We start from the raw sequence: 24,267 nt of genomic DNA on the forward strand, positions 1-24,267 counted from the left end.
GAACTGCACAGCACAACCGTTTTATAACCAGGGGATTTACAGTGTTAGCAGGATGCCTCGTGGAATTGTCAAGGGGGGCAGACTTCGGAGCCAGAAAAGCACTAGTTCAGATTTTGACTTAACAGCTATTAGGCCGTAGTTGAAACATTTAAATGTCTTGAGTATTTTTTCCCTTATTTGTAAAAGTGGCGATAATAACATGCTTCTTTCAGGGAGTGAGAATTAGTGATAATTTACATAAAGCACTTAGCATGGACCAGTGCATTTGCGATGGTATCAATAAATAAATCTCAAATGGTTGTGTCAGCAGGCAAGAGTGGGTGACCGTGGAAGGCAGTGGATTGCGCTCTTGTGCTTATACCCTCCTGAGTGAAACCCAGTCCCTCCCACAGCTTCTTGTGCTGACCCCGGACGGCGCTGGTTTGTTTGTTGTCCTGTTTTAAAGCAGTGCTTCAGTCTCACGTTTCCTAATTTTTAGATTCTCCCAGTGAAAGATGCTGCAGGTTCTGCAAAGTGAGCTCATGGCATCAGGGCCAGTGAGCATTTGGCAAAGTGGCTGGTGGTGGGATGTGCCCATTCTGTCCTTTTCTACTTGGACAATGGGTGGTGGGGAGCTGAATGGCTGTACCCGGCTGCCCTTGGCACCTCGGCCCAATGGTCTGGTACCATGGGATTGTGCCCAGAGCGCTTTGTGGAAAAGATCCAGTTCTCCCGGGCAAGGAGAAGTAGCAGATGGTACAGGAAAGCTCTAAGCTGCTGACCGGAGAGCTGATGGAAAAGGCTCCTCACTCTGTACATTCAAATACATGAAGGAAGAGTTTTTAAATGGCTTCCTGAGATAGGAGCTACTGCTACTATGGATTTTAAAAACAGAACGAAATAAGCAGTGGTAATGCCAAGACAGAAACAAAAACAAAAACAAAAAAACAGACTGGAAGTCACTTAGGGATGAAGAAAGAGACTTAGATTTTTTCTGCTTATTATTTTCTACGGGGTTCTTTACAGTCCTTGGTATTTGTGCTTCTCAAAACAGTGAAACATTTTCCACAATACAATTTTTATTTTTTGTCAAACCAAAGTACTACTGGGCTCATTTAGTCAGATCATTAAAAAGTGCTCTGGTAAAACAGCTGCATATGGAAGAATTGCATGGATATCTTTGCCTTAACCTCCGTAGCTCCATACTTCAGGGGAATTATTATTTTTTGTTGTTGGCTGAATTGATACCAAGACACCAAAAGACGGCTGTTCTTTCAATGTTGAGAGTTTTGGTTAGTTAAAAATGAATACCTTTTGGTAACATACATGAGGGGTGGAAAAAATATGGGCTTATTAATGTCAGGCAATGAAATGGAATAAGAAGCATGATCTTGCCGAACTTGATGTATTTTGAAAAGAGATGAAGGATGTTCAACTCAGTGTCTCTGTGAAGGTTAGAATTTTCCTAAGTTGTTTTCTAAACTCATTAATGTCCCTTTGGGCCTCCCAGACTGAAGTCAGATGGGAACTTGGAAGCAGTCCAGGGAGCAGGTTTGCTTGGAACTAGGGGTGGGGGTGCCTGCAGGTACGTGAAGACCCCTGAGAGTGTGAACTGACACAGAACATCTGGTAGGTAGGAAGATGCGATTACACGTTACAAACCTAAAGGCTCCTTTTGGGCTTTATTTATTTTTAATAACTTATTTCACTAACCTGGAAATTGTCATCTGATAAGTAGACATAACATATCAGGCCAAGACAAATTCCTCTTCTCATCAAAGAATGCAGTGCTATATGACAGTTTGACTTAACAGGACCCTTATATTGAAATCGCATGAAATGGTAACAGAACTCTATCCTGCATATGTTGTTATTCATTGCAGTGCTGAGTGTATAAAAGCACTGGGCAACCCTTTTAATTTGTTGTGGAAATGTATTTTTCAGACTACTTTAACAACCACACAGAGAGAGCTGAGCCAGCTTCAAGAGCTAAGCAACCACCAGAAAAAGAGAGCTACTGAGATCCTGAATTTGCTGTTGAAGGATCTGGGGGAGATAGGTGGAATTATTGGCACCAATGATGTGAAGACGGTAAGTTAGCCCCTCTTTATTCTGTTGATCTGTTCTTATAGGGGCATGGTCCTAAGCAAGCGGGGTCTGTGCTATATTCGCCCTAATATCCAGTGCTTAGCACAGGGCTTTGCATCTGCCATGTGCTTTGTAATATTGAGTAAGAATGACCAAAGGGCTGGTTGAATGCCTAGTGAATGATTATTTGGGTAAGGAGGAAGAGAAAAGAAGTTTACCTTTCAAATATAGGAAATGGCTTCAGATCTTGGTCGATGTCATGTAAATTGGTTTATTCCTTAAACTTACATGCCAGTGTTACAGAAATTCGGAATCTGATAGGTTAACTAACAGTTCTAGTCTCAGAATTGTGTTTTTCCTTTTCTTTGAGAACCCAACAGAGTGAAAATTCCGCAACCAATCAGCATGAAGTAGGAAATTTTAGATGAAAGCAATAGAATTCTAACAGTGGCTCCAAAAACAAAGCCACATGTAATTATGCACAGTGTGAGAAGTCTAGAACCTTTCTATTCAGGTTGTGATTTGTGTCACCTGGGAACTTAATTGACAATAGAGACACTTTCAGGCCCACCTCAAACCTGCTTGATTAGAATTTTCATTTTAACAAGATTCCTCAAGCCATTCTTCTGTTTATTAAAGTTTTAGAAGCAAATTTTGGTTTGGTGCATTGTTTCAACAATGTCAAGGATCAGGCCTTTTATTTCCTCTCTGCTTTCATTAGCCTGTTACTTTTTCACATCTTTAGGTTTTTGTCTCATGGTAGCAAGAGAGCTGCTATAGCACCAGTCATTGCATCCTAACACAACTCCCTTCAAGGCAGGACGGGCTGAAAAAGCAGTCACTTTCATTCAGGAGGGAACTATCTGCCAGAAGTCACCCAGACATCCCCTTATGCTCTATTGGCCAGGGGTGGGTCACCCCACACTTCAGTAGAAGCTGGGAAAGCAGAGAAATAGGGCTACTATCATTGGCTGAAGCCAACTCTAAATAATCCCCTGGTATCGTGCGCATTGGTGCCATTGATGACAAGGAAGTAAGGGAGGTGAGAAGACTGGGGTGGTAAAAAGTTGTCCATGAGGTAGGAATGGAGGGAAGAGAGAGAATAAACCAAGTTCTCAGCCAAGAAAAACATGCCACAAAATAGAGATGCCATTGTAAAGTTAGATAGACACATTTTAAAAAATAGCTTTTTTGAAGTATAATTGATGTAAAGTAAGCTGAACTTATTTAAAGTGTACAGTTTGAGAAATTATGACATACATATACACTCATGAAACCGTCAGCCCAGGAGGACAGTGAACAGATCCACCCCCCGCCCCCCAAAAGTGCATGGGACTGTTTCTGGTCCCTCCATTTTGTTTCATTGATCTAAGCGTTAGGCCGATAGTGCATTGTTTTGACTACTGTAGCTTTACAATAATACAGCACCTCACACAGAGTAGCCAGTGATACATGCGTGGTTTTAATCAAGCCAGCAATTGGTGCTCTATTGCTCAGCTTTCACCTCAGAAGCCTCTAAAACCAAAGTCTTTGAATTTAGCCATTTGACTTTTAAAAGGTGGAGTACTACATTAGCCTGCTTTGTGGGAACACTAAGTCTTTGAGCTGGGATTGTACTAGAAAGGTTCCCGAGATTACGTTTGTTTATAGACATTTCTGGAAAGCGTAGAAAGTCCTTCTTGGGTGGTTACCAGCTCCAGGTTTAGAGTATGTGATCTCTTGCAAAACCTAATCATTCTTTCATGGAACCTCTATTGTAACTGAATATTTCATGAATCTTTATGAATGAATCTAATTTCAGCCTAGAATTCTCAGATACTATAGGATTAACCCTGTTAAGCTTCAATTTGGTGCTTTTATATTCGATGATTTAGAAGAATTTTTAGAAGCATACACTGCTATTGAGCTATAAACTTCTGACGTTTGGGTGATTAAATAGCCCTTGAAATATGAAGGTGGAATTGATTTATGGGAGGGAGGTTGGCGTCTGCTACTGATAACGATAAAGGGAGATATTTTTATGCTAAGTTTTAAAATAGAGCTGATGAAAAATGCTAATGAAATCAACGAGTGTCTGGGTGCTTCAGCATTTGAAAAGCGTCCTTACCTCTGGGAATCTGAGGTATGATTGAAATTATTTTTAAATACTCAACTGGATGTCTTAAAGATATTTTTGGATTCCAGACATTGGATGCCCTAGTTAAAGTCATTGATAACTAGTTAATTTCATTGATAACTCTCACTTGTAGAGCATCATAGTCTTAATCATTCTTTTTTTTTTTTTCTTATAATTGTGATTGAATTATTAAGGCTATGAGATCTAAAGGGAAGAGTGGGTGACTCTGGGCAAGTCACTTTAGTTCTCTGGGCTTCGTTTTCCTCACTTGTAAAACGACAAGGGGAGCCAGATTATATTGAAGTTTGTCAGCTCAGAAGTCCTATGACATATGCAGATATTTCTTAGATGTATCATATGGGCACAGATAATTCACCCCCCCTCCAGCTTTTTTGAGATATAATTGACACATAACATTGCATAATTTAAGATGTACAATATCTTGATATGATACATTTATATGTTGCAAAATAATTACCCCACGCATTATCTACCACCTTCATTTTATCACACAGTTACCATTTCTTTTTCCTGATGAGAACGCTTAAGAGCTACTCTCTTAGCAGCATTCAAGTATGTGATACAGTATCGTTAGCTGTAATCTCCATGCTGTGTGTTAACTTTCCATACTTGCTAATGTTAAAACTGGAAGTTTGTATCCTCTGTCCAGTAACTCCCCCATCCACCGCCCCACCCCCAAACTCCCGGTAACTACCACTCTACTCTCTGTTTCTCTGAGTTTGAAGTTTTCAGATTCTCTAGATACCACATATAAGTGATATCATATTGTATTTGTTTTTCTTTGTCTGATTTATTTCACTTGAGGGGTGAATCCTGAAGGTCCATTGGATTTTGTTGTAAATGGCAGGATTTCCTTCTTTCTCATGTCTGAATAATTTGAATAATTTTCCATTGCACAAACACACATGTCTTTTATCCATTTATCTGTTGACAGACGCTTAGGTTGTTTCTGTATTTTAGCTATAGTGTGCAATGCTGCAAGGAATGTGGGAATGCAGATATCCTTGTGAGATTCTAATTTGAATTCCTTTGCTTATATACCCAGAGGTAGAGTGGCTGGATTATATGGTAGTTCTACTTTTAAGGTATTTAATTTTTGAGGAATTTCCTTAGTGTTTTCCATAGCAGCTGTACCAATTTATATTTCCATCAACAGTGCAGTAGGATTCCCTTTTCTCTACAGCTTTGCCAACACTTTTATTTCTGTCTTTTCGATGACAACCATTCTAACAGGTGTGAGGTGGTATCTCACTGTGGCTCTGATTTGCATTTCCCTGATGATTAGAGATGTTGAGAACCTTTTCATGTACCTGTTAGCCATCTGTGTATCTTTGAAAAAATGTCTGTTCAGATCCTTTGTCCATTTTTTAATCAGATTGTTTGGCTTTTTTGCTATTGAATTTTATAATTTTTTTAATGTATTTTGGATATTAACTCCTTACCAAATAGACAATTTACACAAATTTTCTCCCATAAGTTGCATTTTCATTTTGTTGATGTTTTTTTTTTTTTGCTGTGTAGAGCTTTTTCGTTTGATGAAGACCCACTTATTACAGATACTTTCCTTATTGTCAGGACTACTCAGTTGATATAATTATTTTGATCTAAGAAAATGAGCAAACCTAGGAAATCTTTTCCAGTGGTCTTGTGTTTTTGTTCTTAAAATCCTTTTAGCTCCCACAAGGTCCCTCCTGGCAGTGCCGTGATGTGAGAGGAAGATGGGTCTCCTCAGCCATCAGTTCCAGAATACGACAGGCCTGCACGGTCGGGAAACAGAACTCTTATTTCTCCAGCTCAATCATGTCTTGAAATGGGGTCTGGCAGTATTTTGTTTAGTCAACAAATAAGATGAGACCAGCTGATGACAAGATGAGCCCACTGTTGGCTTTGTCAGGTTTATTAGTGAGCTTCCTCTTCTTTGCATGTGCCTATGCCAGTGCGTTTTCCTTAAATTTTAAACAAAGACTTTTCAGGAATCCAGCTACGAACTAATAGAATAGAGGTAGAGTAAGTGAAATGGATGGGTTATCTGCCTAATTTTCTTTTGGCCCACATTGACTTCTTTCAGTCTCATTCTGATTTTTGTGTCTTAGAATGTAAGCAGCCACCTTACTTTCCTTTACTTGTCCTGGACACGGCACCTGGTCCAGCCGGACGTGCGCAGGGGGTAGTTGTGTGTGTGTGTGTGGGGGTGACTCATCCTCCACAGGCAGAGTAGGAGGGGCAGGCAGCCCTTTCCCCCGGATGGGTCATTGGTGCTGGATCCAGGTCGAGCGTGTACTGCCGTAGCCATTGTCAGGCCCAGGGGAGAGGAAGAAATAACATTGCAGCGACAAACTCTGATTCTTCCTTTTGAAATAACAGCGAACTAGAATTACTGAAAACTTTGAACTTAATGACTAAATATATGAACTCTTATGGGGTAGGAACCATTACAGTTAAGATCATTTGTTTGAAATACTGTTTTTATTTTCCATCAGGCATAGATGCAAAATCTCTTTGTAGATTTCCTAGGACAAGAGTAGTCTTCTGCGGTCCTGGTTCTGGTTTGGGGGAGGAAATAGCCAGCTGTCATTTAGGAGGAAGCCGATTATTGGACATATATATTTTTGTTCTTCCCCAATTCACATGGGATCGGGCACAGAATGGAAAGTGGTCTCGTCTAAGGACAGACCTGGGGAGGCAGAGGGGTTTGTCTTCTCAGCGATGTTTAGCCCCTAGGGTCTGGCGTAGGTTGTGAATTCCACGTAGAAGATACGGATGTTCCCTTACTTTTCTGCCAAAACTAGACAATGTGTGGGGCACACCTGGTCAGGATAAAGAATGAGTTACTCATCTCTTCCATGTTCAACCAATCACAAAGATAGGGGAACAAAAAAAATGTAAAGATTGCAGGTTCTTCTTACTCATTATCTTTGTGCTTTAGGGTTATAAAAGGAATATGTAAGGAGGAGTGGTGTTAGTAGACACGTTTCTCACAGTCAGGAAGGTAACGCAAGAACCTCCATTAAGTTAAAATGGACTCATATGTTGATATTTGTAGATTTTTCTTGCTGTTGACGTAAGCCTGAATTGTGTTGATCGACACTGATTTAACAAGTACTGTAGCGGAATTCTTAAGGGAGGGTAGACACCAAGTTACAGGTGTTCAGCATGCTGTGCCATTTGTGTACTTCCTGTCTGCTACCAATTTTCAGGGTTGATACACAATTCCATTATTCCTAACTCTTAAATGTTTACTGAAAAATTAGTCATGTGATGAATTAATGACAGCAATAGTGACAAAAGTGGGCTGTTAGAGTATACTGTGGAACATGAAAGGAACACAGCTGGAATCAATGTCCTAGAATGAGCTGAAGCCTCTATTCATGGTCTGGGTTCTGGACAGTGCTCTTGCTTTCTCCTGAGGTGCTAGGGTGCCCTCTGGTGGTTCAACAAAATATGCACATAGTTACTTTGCTCATTGGGTCAATTGCCCTTCCAGAGCATGTTTGCTTTTCAGCAAAAGGGTTTCTAGCGGAATTATCTTGTGTCAATTTTTGTTTCCAGTAGCGCTCTGAAACTTAGAAACTAAATATGAGATCATGCAGGAATGCTGGCTGTCAGAACCTTCTCTTCTAAAGGTGGGTTTCAGATGATCTTAAATAATAAGAGTCCTGTCTGCTTATAGAGTCAAGGAAATGTAGATTGGTAGTAATGAGAAGTCACACAGAAAAACCTTCATCTGGGGGGCTTTTGGTAATGGCAATTCTTACTCATTGGATTTCTGTTGTTGTTCTTCTTGTTTAGTTGAGGACAATACAAAGAAAATCTCTTTTATTTCAACCCTTAGTTGTACATATTCTGACCATTAGACTACTTTTCTGTCTGATTAGCAGACTATAGAGAACATAATTGAAAACTTGGTTGGAGTTCTTTTAGGGGCTCAGAGTCACTTTAGGAACACTGGCCCTCTGTGCTGCTCTAGAAATATAAGGTGTAAGACATCGAATGGAATCCTTCGTCAGAGCTTTCTCTTATTTCAATCTTCAGTGCCTTTTTCTTGTCTTATTATTGCTTTTATCCTAAAAATCTATTGTAAAGGAAAACCTGGCTAATTGAGGATTATATTTAGTAGAGGTTTTTAATTAAAAGTTTCACCTGAGTTTTCCGAGAATTTGAGGTTGACCATGTAATACTTTTTAGATCATTTTCAGCTTGTGGTCCTATAATTAAGGGTTCTTAACCAGGAACCCACAGACATCTTGAGACTCTATGGACAGGTTTCAGAGGCCCCTGAACCCCTGAAAATTATAAGCAGTAGTTGACTGTGTTCCTCCTGTGCTCAGTTGGCAGATGTGAATGGAGTCATAGAAGAGGAGTTCACCATGGCCCGTCTGTACATCAGCAAGATGAAGTCAGAGGTCAAGTCCCTGGTGAACCGCAGCAAGCAGCTCGAGAGCGCCCAGATGGACTCCAACAGGAAGATGAATGCCAGCGAGCGGGAGCTGGCCGCCTGCCAGCTGCTCATCTCCCAGGTAGGTCACACCTTTCCTCTTCATTTCACACCCGCGTTCTCTTGAAATCTGCTTCCTCCATGCTATTACTGAGACCGGTGGTGCGTATTGGGGATATCGGCAAACTTTGCTTTACATAGTGCTTGTCCATGGCCGCCCCAGCCAGTGGCGGCCCAGGCTTCTTCCTCACCCGGGCTAGACGTGGCTGTGGGAGTTACATGAACTATCTGCAGTCCTTTTTTAAAGGATGTGTCTATATATCTCTATCTAGCTATCTTGTAAGCAGGTATGTGCATAGGTAGGTAAGTAGATAGGTAGAGAGAGAGACAGACAGACAGACAGACATACTGGGTTGGCCAAAGAGTCCATTACATTTTTTCCTTAAAATAAAGACACATTTTTCATTTTCACGAATAACTTTATTGATTTGGGTATTTTAAGTATGTTGGTTATCTCCTGCTGTCGGCTTCTAATGCGTGGAGGCTGGGGTGCTGCTAAACATCTTCCAATGCATAAGACAGCCCCACAGCAAGTTATTTGGCCAAAATGTCAGTGGTACCAAGAAACTTCACAAGCCACTTTTGACACATTCACTCAGTCACAGCACCTTCTCCATACACCTCACATATCTTTTCTTGCATTTCAGTTGCGTTTTTATTTTTTTTTAAATAACTAAGCAAAATTATACTGAAAATGTTGCATATCTTCTATATCTTCTTCCATCTTCAATATTAAAGTGGCTACACAAAAATTCACCAATTTTGATAAGGTTTTTTTTTTAAATGCACGCTGGTATGACAGCTGTTACAATATAGTCTAACAAACTTGTTTCGAATGAAGTTGAAGACAACTCAGCGCTCCGAGAGCCATCATATGGAAAAAAATGTGATTTTTTTGATCAACCTAATAATAAATGGATAAGATTGGGTGGAATCTAAAACTCCCTTGAGCTAAGGCAATATTCCTTCATTTTTTAATCTCTGCCAGAGGCCAATTTAATGGGTGAGAACAGAAACTACTGCTACTACTACTATTATTAGTGACATTGCGTGTTTACAATGTGCCATACACTGTGCTAAGCACTTGATCAAATGCATTATCTCACTTGATCTTAAAAAAAATTCCGGGAGGCAGGTTTTATTATAGTGTCTGTGTTTCCAGTAAGGACACTAAGGATGATTAAGTGCAGTGTCCGAACTCATGGAGCCAGTGAAAGGCAGAGCGGGGACCGACCCAGAGCGTCTGTGAACCCGAAGCCTTGGGGATGTTTCAAGCTGCAGGGCCCATTTCATTTGCTCAGTGAGGGAGGCTGCTCTCCTTCCCATTGGAATGGCATTTTCATTTTAGTACGGTGGTTTCAGAAAATAGCCTAGTGTCCGGTCTGCGCCTGTTGTCTGAACTTAGCGTTTGGGGTTTGAAGCTTCTGTGAGTGGTCCAGTGTGTGCTGCTCGCTGACATACACCACACATTAAAACAGCTGAAGTCATTTGGGGGAACAGGTATGTGTCAGCATGGAGTGGGGTATCAAACAGGGCTGAGAGGCAGATAAGCACATACCTCATTCTCTTACGCTTTTAAACGTAATGGTAATATGTAATCATAGAACCATCTGCAGCATCCTTGTCTGCCACCGTAATAATCTAACAAATGCAATTAAAACGTCAAGGTTCCATTTTATAACTAACATAATAAGCAGAAATATATTGAAAAGATTATTTCATGCTAGTGAGTGATAGTGGAATTTATATACATTGTTGAAAAAAAGTATGATTTGGTCAGTCCTTTTGAAAGGCACCTTGGGAATCAAAAACCATGAATAATATAAGTATACGAGGTCTATCCATAAGGTATCCAGTCATGTAATATGAAAAATAGAGACATTTATTGAAGAAGATACAAGAAACATTATACATAGGTCAGTGATGCCACAGTCTCCTTCAGGTAGAACTTTGGAACCTCACACAGTTCTCCCAGCCACCGCCAGCTGCCCCATTGTATTTTCCTGAATCCCATCAATGGTCTAAAATCTCTGCCCTTTCAAAAGTGATTTTAATTTTGGGAAAAGCCAGAAGTCGCAGGTGCCAAATCTGGGCTGTAGTGGGGCTGAGTCACCTGGGTAATTTTGTGCTTCGCCAAAAACTGCACGAGAAGTGATGCATGAGCAGGCACATTGTTATGATGAAGCCGCCAATCACCAGCTGCCCATCGGTTTGGCCTTCTGAATCATCCCAGTAGTTTCCATGGAGGAATGTTCAAGCTGAACATAAAATTCGATGCAGATTCATTGCTCTACTCACTTAGTCACTTTGAATGTGATGGCCACACAGTACATGTGCTCACTCACTGGTGTCTACTGCTCCCACTGACTAGTACAGTGAAGTCATCATTGTTCACGCGTGCACATTCTAGTCCACTCTCCTTGGTTATATCAGTGTCACACAAACCATTCTTATATTAACAATGGCTAGACTTTTTCCACGCAGACCGCATACTCTGGTCCAGTAATTTCACTTATGGTATTTTTAATTGGTAATAAAAATGAACATTCTTTGTTTCATATAGTATTATCATTTCCTGATTAAAAAATTGAAGCTTATATAAAAGATGTGAATGCAATATTTCTTACATTATGATAAAATAAAATAGGTAGAGTAAATAAATATTACTCAAATATTTATTGATAGAGTAATAACGTAAAGTTATATGGAAGAAATTATGCTGCCTTTACAAATAAAATTATAATGCTGGGGAGCCGGGGGGAAGGTGGAGGAGAGCACAGGGGGATAAATGGTGGTGGACAGAGACTTGAATTGTGGTGGTGAACACACACTACAGTGGACAGATGATATGTTGTGCGTTTGTGCACCTGAAACCTGTATAATTTTGTTAACCAGTGTCACCCCAATAAATTCAATAAAAAGGAAAAAATTAAAAAATGATTAAACCTAGCCATTTGGAAAGTACCATTATATAAAGGTAATGAAAATGAAAATGTTGAGTAGTACCTGTCATATGCTCTGCAGCTTTGTAAAATATGCATTCATATAGATAAGACCAGGAATATGCGGAGGAAATATGAGGAGGATAAGTTAGAGTGGTTTAGGGGTGAAGTTTATACCATTCTTTCTGGGCTTGCTTTACTGTTTTACTGTTTATATAACTCTTAAAAATTGAGAAGAAAAAACAGTAAACATAAGGGCACAGTGCACCTCCTGTATGATTTCCAGGTCCCATCTGATATTACTCTCATGTGCGTTTGGGCAGCGCCGCGCCTGCCATTTGGAGGCCAAAGCCAGAGCGCAAATAGAGCCCTCGTAGCCTCTGTCTTCTCTTTCCATGGGGATCTACCAGCCTCCACATCCAAGTCCAGCTGCGCTTTCTGGGATCTGAGGGAACCGTGCACCTGCGTCCTCCGTACTCTGTTGAAATACATGTGGAGGCAGCAGCACCGGGCCTAGGGGTGGCCCCGGCGCTACGGGGGGAGGGAGTCTCTGGGCTCCCGGTGCTCAGAGCGCTCTAGACAGGGTGTGCGCTCCGGGCGGGCCATGCTCGCTGGGATGCGGCTCGGCCAGAGGACGGCCTACGTGGGGTGCTGTGAAGTTTGGAGCCCAGAATGGGGGCTCCAGGTGCCTGGGTCTTCAGAGTAACACTGACTTTGGGAATGTGAAATGGGAGTGACGAATACGAGGATGTTTTGGGTTAAAGAATACCTAAGTCAGGTAGGGCTCTCTACGCTAGTCACAAGTACAGCTTTCCATTAGGTTCTATTTTGTACTCTGCTATAACACACAAAGCTAAAGATTCAATCATTGTTTCCTAGGGTTCAAAATTAAGAGAAAACTTGGCTGTCTATTTTCTGACACGACCTAAGGAATCTGACAAAATATTGCCAGCTAAAATGCTATTATCATCTTTGTTTATACTCATCCTCCTGACCAAAAGCTGTGCTTGTAAAACAACTGCACCAACAGAGTCCCACTTCTCAGAGGTCATTTCATTAGATTAGATTAGAGCTTGGTCTGCTGGGTCTTTCTGCCTAAATGTGAACTCTGTAGCTCTGGAGGGGGAAGTGTCTGCATATTTCCATCTGCCTAGAAGTGACTACTGTCTCCATTCAGTCTAGGAACTTCATTCATTCATTCATTCATTCTTCATCCCACTAGTATTTATTAAGCATGTACTCTACCCTCATGGAGCTAACAAATAAGAAAATGGGTAAGATAAGCTATGCAAAAGTTCAGTGCTTTAAGAAAATAATCAGGTCTGAGTGATACAGGGATCTAACCAGGTCCTTGTCTGGGAGGGATGGGAGGAGAGCTTACCAGGGAGAGGAAATTGTAAAATGCAAAGTCCATGAGACAGGTATTGGTGAGTTTGAGGGACAGAAAAAGAAAAACCATGATATTTGACTTATAAAGATGCAATCCAGAGGTGCAGGTTTAAAAGAGGAAGCCCTTCGCCCGAGGCATTTCCCTGTCCCTTTCTCTCCAGCATACTCTGGTCTCTGTGAGGAGGAAAAACAGCCTGGGCTTTGGCATCTCACTAACATGGATGGCGAAGAGGAGTGTGGCTGTGAGGGGTGTGGGGCGGGGGGCAAAGCAGAGAAGCACAGGGAAGAAACAGAGGACCCTGTTAGTCTGTGATCCCAGATCCTAAGCACAGGGCAGAATATGTGCACGTTGGGTACTGGGACTCAAAAAGGGATTCAGGGACGCGTCCTCCACTGTGTTTTCCCACTGGACAGTCCCAGGCAAGCTGAGAAGACCACCGGCTAGTCATTTCATTCCTCCTTTTAATCTATCTCCTCTTTAAAGCACGAAGCCAAGATCAAATCCCTGACAGACTACATGCAGAACATGGAACAGAAGAGGAGGCAGCTGGAAGAGTCCCAAGACTCGCTCAGTGAAGAGCTGGCCAAGCTCCGAGCCCAAGGTAAATAACTGACTACTTTGCAGATGTCAAACTCTTGGCCTAAGGCAGGCCCTCTCTGGATGACTGAACACACGATGTTTAGTTTTGCTCCATTAAAGTGATTTCCAGGCCTACTCAAAACAATAGCATAATTGGTGGAGTGGGGCATCATTTAGAAGACTGCCCTCCATCTCTGCTCCACTTCCCACTTTCCCTCTGCACACCCAGCTGCCCGAGTCGGAATCCTCCCTCTTCTCCAACCCCAGCCTCCCGTTTGACCAGGCCTCTTTGACCTGCCACATGCTCCTTTGGTTCTGCTCTTCTCCATCTTCATTGTCCCTACCATTAACCGAACTAAGCATTGTGATTGTGTCCATCCACTGAGGCTCCCACCCCCAGTCTGCTCCAGGCTGGCCACTGTGCTGCCACCAAAGGGACTCTTCTAAAGTCAAACTTACCTTGTGCCCAACCCCGTGCCTTAGCTTAGCTGCATCCTCCAGGCTTTGAACAAGCTCTTGGCTTTGCCAGGCAGCCTTTGCTTAGGGGAGCACGTGACACATAGGAAGTACTCGATAAATCTGAATAAATAGAAGACGTCCAAGAGAGGTGGGGGACGAGACATGCAGAAACCGGAAAGGGATTGCAGACGTATGTGCTGTGGTGAAATGGGAAAACACATAGGATGGGTTGCAATGAAAATTGTTGAAGTCCTTTGGGAAAGCATTTTGAAAAGCACATGTAATAGTTATAACACTTTTCATACATTGTGATCCTCAAATGTCAAATATTCATTGCAGAATTACTTAGTAGAAAAAAAGGAAACCACCTAAATGTCCAAAGGTTAAATGAAGAATGGCGCATTGTTCAGTAGAAAATTTTTTCCTATTGGAGATCAAGTAGATGAAGGCTGCAGCAATGCTTACAGTGTGACCTGAGATTAAAAACCAGAATGTGTGATTTTTGTTTTGCTGTTGTTAAAACACTTAGAAATCAATGGATGCTGTGTTTCAAGGCCTACAAACTAATATTTGAAATTAAAAGGCTTCGGTAGGGTGATGGGATTGGTGATGATGTTACCCTTTTTTATTTCCTTTATGATTATATAGTTATTTGCTCAGTAAATACATTTTGATTCAAATGCCAAGGCAAATTTCAAAAAGAAAGAATATTCCCACCCCAGCTGCGATCTTGTCATGTTTTCCTTATGTGATAACGGATGAGTGTTAGGAATAGCTCGACCCAAAACCTGACACAGAAAAGAACTTCTTCCTCTTGTAAATGGCTTCTGCAGTGCCGCCCCTGAGTGGAAATAAAATAGAAGCAGGAGACCCTGAAATAAAGTGGAACAGATAAGAGAGGAAACTTAATGATTTGAATGTCACTGTCTTCAATCATTTGCTCCCTCCACCCGCACCGCCAACTCAGGCTGCCCATTGCACCGTGTGCTCAGGGGGCCACTGACCAAGGACAGGCTGGGACTGTCCCCTTTGACCCAGTTGTATCAGACAGCAGCCTGTCCCAAATATGGGGCCTTCGTGTTTAATCTGGAGAGTGTTATTTTATATTTCTATTTTCTTTGTTCCTATCCATAGATTGTTTTCCTACTCCAGATTCTTAGAGAATGAACAGCTTACCCATGGGAGGTAAATTAGATCTTTCTGGAACGCTAATAGTGGCATCAATCCAAATGCCACTAAGATTCACAGGGTGCTTTATAATCTACAAAGCACATTTACAATCTATCAAGCACATTTATAATCTATACAGCACGTTTATAACCTGCAAAGCTTGTTTATAATCTACAAAGCACGTTTTTGCCTCAGGGGTCACTCACAAGGCCCGGTGGGGAACCGGGGCTCTGAGGCTGAGGTGCAAGTCGGTTGAAGAGTGAGTGGCCCACTCCAACTTAGCCCCTTGCCCCTACACTCGCCCCTCCCCCACAAGGACCCAGGTCGGGTCCCAGGAGCCGTCGGCCTCCAGAGGGACATCCCTGCACACCCTGGTTGTGATCGGTGATATAAGCTGAGGTTCCATGCCATTACCATTCTTCTGTTTTTGTTTTTTAATTTTTACTTTGGGGGAGAATACTCTCAGTTAAATCTGAAATCATCATTTAAAATTCAAAACAGAAAAAATGCACGAGGTCAGCTTCCAGGACAAGGAAAAGGAACATCTGACGCGGCTGCAGGACGCTGAGGAAATGAAGGTGTGTATGCCGCCCCTTCCCTGAGCCCGGCGTGCATTTGGACTGGGTTTTCTTGTTCCAGGAAAATCTGTCTCCTTGAGCAATGTGTGTGGCAGCAGAGGAGGGAGCAGGGAGGGACCCCGGCCGGGCAGTCCGAGCCGGTCTCTGGTTCAGAAATGAGCTGGAGATGGAGGTGTCCAGACACCCTGAGATGTTTGTAGATAGTAGTTGAGCTGCTTTCATGCATTTTTCTTTCCTGTACCTGACAAAGAGGGAAAGAGAAGCACCTCCCGGTCACGGCCCGGGCCACGCCGTTAGGTTAACTCCTAAAGAAATGCTTGTCCTTCCTTTGAATGGAAGAAAACTGCTCTCGCCTCTACCTTTTCAAAGAAACACCCCAAATTTGAATTTCCATCTTAAACATAGAGATTTTATTTTATTTTTTTGTTCCAGTTTAAACAGTAAAGAAAAATGTAGGAAAAAAATGATTGGAAGATAAGATTTTTACTTCTTAATTTAAAAAAATTAAAAAGTAAAGGTCCCGCCCACCCTGGGGGGTGTGGGCAGGACCTGTCTCCTCGCGGGCTGAGGGCTGGCGAGGGCCTGACGTGTTCTCCCGGCCCGGCTTGCAGAAGGCGCTGGAGCAGCAGATGGAAAGCCACCGGGAGGCCCACCAGAGGCAGCTGTCCCGACTCCGGGACGAGATCGAGGAGAAGCAGAGGATCATCGATGAGATTCGGGAGTGAGTTGGCACAGGGGCGTGGGGGTGGGCATGGCTCCTGGCCAGCCTGCAAGGACGTGGCTCTCAGCCAGGGCCTCTGATCTCTTGGCCCCTTGGGCCCTGTGCCCGCTCTGGGCCGCAGTGGCGAGACATGCTGTTCCCCAGGCCTGTTCCCCGCTCTGGAGCGGAGCCTCGAGGGGCACTGGTGGGACAGGTGGCAGGTGTGCCCAGCTGCCCTCCCCAGTCCCTGAGGAGCAGGATCATACTGGTGACTCATCTCGGCAGACACACGTTCCAGTAGGTGGGGACACTATGAAAAGTACAAACCACCCCCAAACTCTAAATTGGTCCTGACTCAGGGGTTCGGATAGGTTAAAAAATACTCCCGAGAAGGCAGCTCCGCCAGGTGCTCACCCCAGCACATGCATGCACACAGGACAACTCCAAGCCACCTGGCTGCACATGCACACCTCTTAGGGACCCACAATGTCATGTGTCTGCACTCTGGTACCTGTGGCTTTCACCAGGGTGGCAGCATTGCAGCTTGTCTCTGTTGACACCCTCTCAAGGCCCTCTCCGGTCCCAGCTGTTGAGCCCATCTTCCGTAATGGCCTCTCCCTCTTCCTCTCTGACCACTCACCCCCTCATCACACAGGTCACCAAGCTGGGAAGTGCCTTCGGGATCCTGTCCTGAGGCTCCTTAATGTTTTGTTTGCACAGTGAGCTCCTTAGCAATTTTTGAACCTCTTTATGGAATAATGTTTTTAAATGCCCCAAATAAAAGGCGTAGGAAAACAAAGAAAACCAGTTTTGTTGAAATACAGTTCTGCCCACTGACACCTCCCCCCACCCCCGGCCCTGTCCCCCAGATCTAGACCAAAGGTTCTGTCCCCTCCCGTTTTCTGTAAGTGAAGAACCCTCTGTATGGGAACAAGGTGAAATGATTTACTTAGGGTCACACTGCCAAGTAGGAACGAAACTGGACTTAGAGTTTAATTCTCCAGGCTGCTGATCCAAATCTCTCTTCAATGTCTGTGAGCTGCTCACACAGCACATTTGCATTTTAAAAGAGGCGAACGGTAACTAGAACAAAAGTGTAAACCCCTGCACACCGTCCGCCTGAGAACAGCGCAGCGTCCCCTCTCCCCTTCTCCCCTGGGCCACTGCTGTGCTGTCGTTTGGGCTGTGCTTTCTCCTTCAAGTGTGTCTCAAGTTCATTATCCTGATTAGTCACCCTCAAAATGTTCAATTGGAAGCGGAAAAGAGGGAGGAAGGAAGGAAGGCGAGAAAGAGGGAGGGCTGGAGATCGGGTTAGTAGGCGGGGCATTCTCTGCGTTTTCCTTCAGAGGGGGTATGGCCTGTCCTTTACAGTCACCTAGACCAACACAAGGGCCTGTAAAATGCTGGGCTGATGTCAGCATTGACCAGATGCCCCTGGCCACATGGTTTTCTGCAGAAACGCTAGACGTTGTTTCCTCCCTCCGTTCCCTCCTCGAGGACACTGCGAGTGGAACTGTCCCTGTCAGGCAGGAATTTGGATTTAGGTGATGTTTTCAGAACATGGGACCAGAGAGGAAGGGAAAGTTGAAATGGCCAAATAAGGTTCCCTGAGTGGGTGTATGACGTCTGTAGAATTTTCTGACAGGCGCTCTTTCTGTTTTAAAATATCAGCCTTTTCTTGTCTCATTATTTTCCCTTTGAAGCTCTCGCGCAAGCCAACTATAAATATACCCTCAAAGCCTTGTGTTTCAGGCCTCTCGGATGTTCCCCAGAAATTCGTTTGCGCTTGGGCAGGGAGGGAGGTGTGAGTTTGTTCTCTGATCTCTGAAAATCCTCCAGGATTGCCTCTTTTATTGCACAGAACTAATGGGGTTGGAACAGAACCATGTCTTTAGCTGGAGGACTTGGAATTTCAGATTGATGTAGAATGTATTGCTTTTTCCTCTCAATTTCAGTTTGAATCAGAAACTGCAACTGGAACAAGAGAAGCTCAGTTCTGATTATAACAAGCTGAAAATAGAGGACCAAGAGAGAGAGATGAAACTAGAAAAGCTCTTGTGAGTGCACTTTAAACATTTTCTCTGTTTTCTCTCATCCCAGCAAAGTCGTAAAAAGTCTACCTTTGTGATTCAGGTACCCAAATATCCTGGTTAGGTTGGGCCAATTTAAAAACAGACGATGGCTGTGTGTGTGTGAATTGGTTCATTTTGTTGATTTATCTGCAGATGTCAGTGGCACCTGCGGAGATCTCTGATGCCCCTTTGGTGGTTCAGGGTCCCTTTTTGTTTTTTAGATTGCTCAATGACAAAAGGGAGCAAGCCCGGGAGGACCTCAAAGGGCTGGAAGAAACAGTGGTACGTAAACATGTTTGTTAACTCATTTTAGTCTCAAAGACCAGATTAGTTTATGACTTGTTGAATTCGTTTATTCTAAAATTTTATCCGCATACCTTTTGTGTATCATTTGAGACACAAAATACTGTGGAAAAGTGAGAGTTGTAGAGTTTATTTCCTATCTCTTGACAGAATCCATCCATCCATCCACCCACCCACTCACCCACCCTTAATACTGTAACCCTGGAACCCCTGAGTAAGAATTGAACTAAATTGCAAATCCATGCCTACGCTTTTATAGACTCTGCACTCTGTGACTTACTTCCATTCAACATTCAGCAGATATTTACGAAGCACCTACTAAGGGCTGGCATTCTTCTAGGTGCTTGAGCTGCATAATAAACAACACACAAGATCCTGGCTCTTGTGAAGCGCTCTTTTAGCTGGGGGGAGACAGACAGTGAACAGTAAGGAAGTAAATTCTGAACTGCATTGGCTGGTTATAGAATGTGCTGAGCATGGTGGTCGGGGAGGCCCAACAAGGAGGAAACATCTGAGCAGGGGCTTGAAGCAGCGAGCCGGGGGGTGTCTGGGGCCAAGCCTTCCAGGCAGAGGCAACAGCTCGTGCCAGGGCCCTGAGGTGAGCCCCTCCTTGGTGCGTTGTGGGACAGCAGGGAGTCAGTGTGGCGGTGGCCAAGCAAAAAGTGGGCAGGAGATAGGCGCGGAGAAGCCAGGGGGCTCAGAGACCTCCAGGGTTTGGGGCGGAGCGGCGGCAGACCATTCGCCTTTGGGAGGGCTCATCATTTGAGATTGTGGTCAGTTTTCTCTGGCCGGCATCTGAATTCACTGGGTTTGTCTCCTCTGGTCAGCTTCCGTTTCAGCTGCTCAGGCGGACAGCCACCTGGCCCTGCAGGCCCGGAGGGCCCTCTGAGGTGCCACGTGGCCTGTGTCTGAAGGCAGGCCATCCCAACATAGCCTCTCAATTTGGTGAAACATGTCCAGTCATATCACGTTACAACAGCAGAGAGAAACTGTTGTTTAAATATGGTCATACATTTTTATGCCATTCACGTGGCATGTGAATTTATGGGGGACTGAGGCTGTCTCCAAGAACCTGGTGACCCCAGGCTGTGGGCTCAGAGGGTGTGTGGCTGCTGAGGAAGGGACAGGAGGCTGCACTTGTGCGAGGTGCTGCTCAGAGCCAGGTGGGGGAACGAAGGGCGTAGCCTTCCAGGGCAGAAGGGAGACGCTGTTAAAAAGGAAGTCGGACCTTTCAAGCTTGGTGGACAAAACAAAAGTGAAGCCATGGAATTGCTTTGTCTGTGTTTGTCTTCCTGGAGAAGGGACATCCGTAATCATAGATAATTATACAAAATAAAAAAAATACCGAACATTAAAATGCTAGTATATTCATACCAGCCGGATATAAATGATATTTCCGTGTCTTTCCGTCTTCCCACCCACGAATTCTGGGGCCCTCTCACCCGCCACGCCTGCCCTTCCACGCCCTCGCACTCGGTCACCCTGTTCCGGCGCCGTCTCTCACGTGCTTGCTCTCACACGTGTGAAGTTGCTTAGTCTCTCTTTCTCCCATGCACGCACACCCCGCATCATAGTCACACTTCACACAGTCACACCGCACTACACATGTGCTCACAGGCCCTCGCTTTCCTGTTCTCATGCCTGTGCACGTCCTCGTGCTCACATGCCTTCACCCTCATTACCCTCAAGTGCTTACAACTTAACACACACTGACTCAGTACACCCCCACGACACTCATACACACTCACCGAGGGTCATTCACACTTCCTCACTTGCACACTCACACTTTTGCTCACTCACACACCACTCTCATGCAGTCGTTCACTCTCAGTTCTTAATCACCCTCAACGCACGCCCTTGCTCACACCCACACTCATTTACACACTCACTCATATACCCCGGCACAGGTGCCCTAACGCAGTGTGCTCCCCCGAACAGGCCCACGTGCACTCACGTCCGCACACTTACATTGACTCACGAGAAAGCATCCGCGCTCAGTCCCTCTCTCTTACATGCTGTCACTGGCACACACGCATTCACTTCCACACGCTCACTCTCCGTAACTCACACATTTACTCACAAACCCCTCCCCCCACCACTCTGTCACTCTCATGGTTTCTCTTTGATGCTCACTCCTGAGCATATTCTCCTGCCTTTTTGATGTGTGACTGCATAGTCCCGGGCGGGCCTCACACCGGCCCGCGGGCTCCCTCCCCCCGCCCCCACACGCACGTGGCACAGCCCCGGGGCAGCCCACTGACGGGGCGCCCGCGCTTTCTCTGACTCCCTCACCACTCACATCACACACGTGCTTTTTTAAACTTAAGCTTGGAACCCCGCAGTATGTGCCATTTTTTTAGTCTTGGGTGTTTTCACTTCATTTTCCAGCATAATCTTCCCCAGGCTGTAAATGTTCTTCAGAAACAGGCTCACCATCCTTGGCTGGCTGTCCTTGAGGCCTGTCCTGTCTCCCCGAGTGTTTGGGCAGGACAGGGGATGGGACTTTGACCAGGGGTGACTCTGAAGCCCCCTCCAGGGGCCGACGTGGGAAAAGGCCGAGCGGCCGTTGAGCATCCCTGGCTCCCCAGGCAGCCATCTGGCTTCAGTAGGACACTGTCTGGGCTCCGGGGCTGGAAACCTCCTCCACGTTGGTGGGCCTCCTGTTTCCACCTCTCCGGTGCCCCCTCACTGTCCACTGTGACAGCAAGCCAAGCCCTGAGCTTTTACACAGAGGGCAGTGGCCTGGGATGGGGAAAGACCCGAGGCTAGCGAGTTGGGGCGGGGTTGGTGTGATGCGGTAATGAATAGGATGGAGGAAAATAGGCCATAGGAAGCCAAGTGAGAGTTGCCTAAGCATAAATGTGCATAAGCATAACTTACAAACTACTCTAAAGATCTTTGGCTACTCCTCCCACACTGTTGAATTCACCTAAGAACAAACATGAGGGAATTCCCCAAGCTCAGGATTCTATATTATTCCAAACTTATGCCCAAGGAAATGCCCAGCCCTTTGACCAGACACTGTGACTTCTCTTCTCATTTCCCTTTAGTGCGGTGGCATTTTTCTTGGAAAATCGTTCCAGTGATGACAGTTCAGGCAGTAATTAAATCCCAAGGTGGGAGGGAGAGCAAGCACGGCGGGAGGGCGGGGGTTGGGGGCTGAGCCCTCCCAGGCAGGGGTGGGGAGGGGCGTGACTGTGGAGTGTGAGCCGGGGCTGCCCCCCTGCACCTGCCCTGGAAGGCGGCTGAGCCTGTGACAGGTACCCTGTGCACAGCATTCACAGTAACAGACCCATTTGGCTTCCTGCGGAAAGTAATTTGCTTCATCAGAGAAAAAAATTGGCTTCAGGTGCTTCTTATTTCAACGCAGAATTGCAGAGTTGAACCCAGTAATAAGACCTAAATTAACGTAGAATCTTTATTCCAAGAAACTTAGTGTTTCCATAGTTCTGTAGCCTTTTTCTTCCTTTTTTCTGTGAGCATGAATGAGCTTCATCCCTGGACATTTCATGGCAAAGTAGGTCAACTTAGACACACTGAAAAAATATAAATGCGAGTTTATCTTTCTTCTCCTTTATGGGAAAATATTTTGCAAGGAACTAATCATAATACATGGAGACTTAAATGGAAGGAAGTATTTTGGTTTTCTGATCTTACTAACAAAAGTCAGCAGGTTTGACTCAGGCCCCTGTCTCAGCAATCTATCTAATTTGTAAAGGTTCATTTGTGGAAAATAATTCAAAATGGAGAAAAAAACATCTCGAAGAAGTTAGTTACACTGAAAATTAACATCAACAACAAAAAGAAACAATGAAAGCCTAATGAGGAAATAGCTGTCAAGTATGACGCATCAATAGATTCATACTGGCTAATGTTTACTGAGGACTTACTGCGTGCCAAGAACTATTGTAAGAGATTTATAAAGATCATCTATTTTGTTTTGAGGACAGCAACTATGAGGCAACTACTCTTTCTGTCCCCACATTACAAATAAGAAAACTGAGGCTCAGAAAGGTTAGAGAAGTGGCCCGGGATCACCAGGGCGGCAAGGCTGCCCGGAGCCTCAGCCACACGCTCAGTGACAGTGACGCAGGGCAGCAGACCTGCGGACCAGGGCCGGGGCGGGTGCGGAAACGTGAAAATCGGTCAGTTGGGGGGAAGATTTTGGGGATAACTTTTCATTTAACCTTGTTGACATTATATATAATGTGTAGGTGAGAAATTGACGGGGCAAATCCATTCTGGTAACGTAGCCCCTGGGAATTTCAGTGAGAAAACTTTTGCATTTTTGTGGTTGAGATGGAAACAAAGGTTCCACTTAGAACACAGCAAAGGAGCAGGCTTTGTTCTAGTTTGTAGCTCACTGTGTGAGTTCCCAGCGCCTGCTCCTTGGGGTGCTGTTGGGATAACGCTAGGCAGCGGGGTGACGTGTGTGGTGGGCAGGTCAGAGGGAGTGTGGGGACACCAGTGCCCGGACTGTGGGCTTGCAGAGCAGGTGGTCTAGTGCCAGACGGGCTATAAATGCAGTGTGTTCCCCACTTATGTGGCATTTCAACCATTTCTCTTCTAGTCTCGGGAACTGCAGACTCTGCATAACCTCCGTAAACTCTTTGTCCAGGATCTGACCGCTCGGGTTAAAAAAGTGAGTTCGATTTTGTGTGAATGGGACTGAGAAGGTGGCCAGAAAGAATCATTTTCAGATGAAATATCAGTTGCTTAATTGGGGCTGGTTATGCTTAAACATTAATTACTTCATGGCAGCAAATGTTATTAAAAGAACGTGCTAGGAGCAAAAATTACTTGGGAACCTTTTGCCACCTGATTTCTCCTTCTTAGTAAAAGGAAGTCATAGTCCTTTCCCTGGCCTTCATTTCCAACGAATGCAATCTTATCTGGCCGCAGTGTGGCAGCCACGGTGCGTGACGCAGGGACAGTCCGGAGGGGCCTCATCAGACAGCGCTGCCCCAACGCCGGCCGAGCAGTGCCAGGTGCCGAGAGAAGGGAGAGGCGAGAGCCTCAGGCTTGCCTGGTAGGAGGCCGCTGGGGGCTCGGCCTCAGGGTGTGAGGCACTGTAACAGCCAGTGTCTCACGCCCTTCCCAGCAATCGTGTGAGTGGTTCCTAGTGTTCTGCGCTGCGGATGTGGAGGGAGACTCAGAGGTTAAATACCTTTCCCACGGTGGCACAGCAGGGAAGAGCCGGAGACAGGACTGGCATGCAGGTCTGTGTGCCTCCTGGATCTGAATTTCGTGGGTCCTCATGTCACACTGGCTGCAGGGAGTTGCCCTGTGGTGAACCCCAGCAGCAGCTTGAAGAGGCTTAAGGAGGGAGGGGAGCAAGGGGGCCACGCCTCAGGATCTTTAAAAGCGATGGACAA

General features: G+C 44.8%; 1 protein-coding gene across 1 annotated transcript in view; it reads left to right on the forward strand.

Moving 5' to 3' along the window:
- KIF5C (kinesin family member 5C) overlaps nucleotides 1-24,267 on the forward strand; it is a 145,378-nt gene that overhangs the window by 103,583 nt on the left and 17,528 nt on the right. The window contains exons 15-22 of the mRNA XM_054562730.1: nucleotides 1,924-2,070; nucleotides 8,533-8,721; nucleotides 13,515-13,632; nucleotides 15,741-15,817; nucleotides 16,429-16,538; nucleotides 18,473-18,574; nucleotides 18,811-18,871; nucleotides 23,463-23,534. Of these exons, the coding sequence (XP_054418705.1) occupies nucleotides 1,924-2,070; nucleotides 8,533-8,721; nucleotides 13,515-13,632; nucleotides 15,741-15,817; nucleotides 16,429-16,538; nucleotides 18,473-18,574; nucleotides 18,811-18,871; nucleotides 23,463-23,534 (876 nt within the window). The remainder of the gene's footprint in view (nucleotides 1-1,923; nucleotides 2,071-8,532; nucleotides 8,722-13,514; nucleotides 13,633-15,740; nucleotides 15,818-16,428; nucleotides 16,539-18,472; nucleotides 18,575-18,810; nucleotides 18,872-23,462; nucleotides 23,535-24,267) is intronic.

Source organism: Pteronotus mesoamericanus, unplaced genomic scaffold (assembly GCF_021234165.1).
Source record: "Pteronotus mesoamericanus isolate MK-2021 breed Mesoamerican mustached bat unplaced genomic scaffold, CSHL_Meso_final scaffold_651, whole genome shotgun sequence".
Taxonomy (NCBI): domain Eukaryota; kingdom Metazoa; phylum Chordata; class Mammalia; order Chiroptera; family Mormoopidae; genus Pteronotus; species Pteronotus mesoamericanus.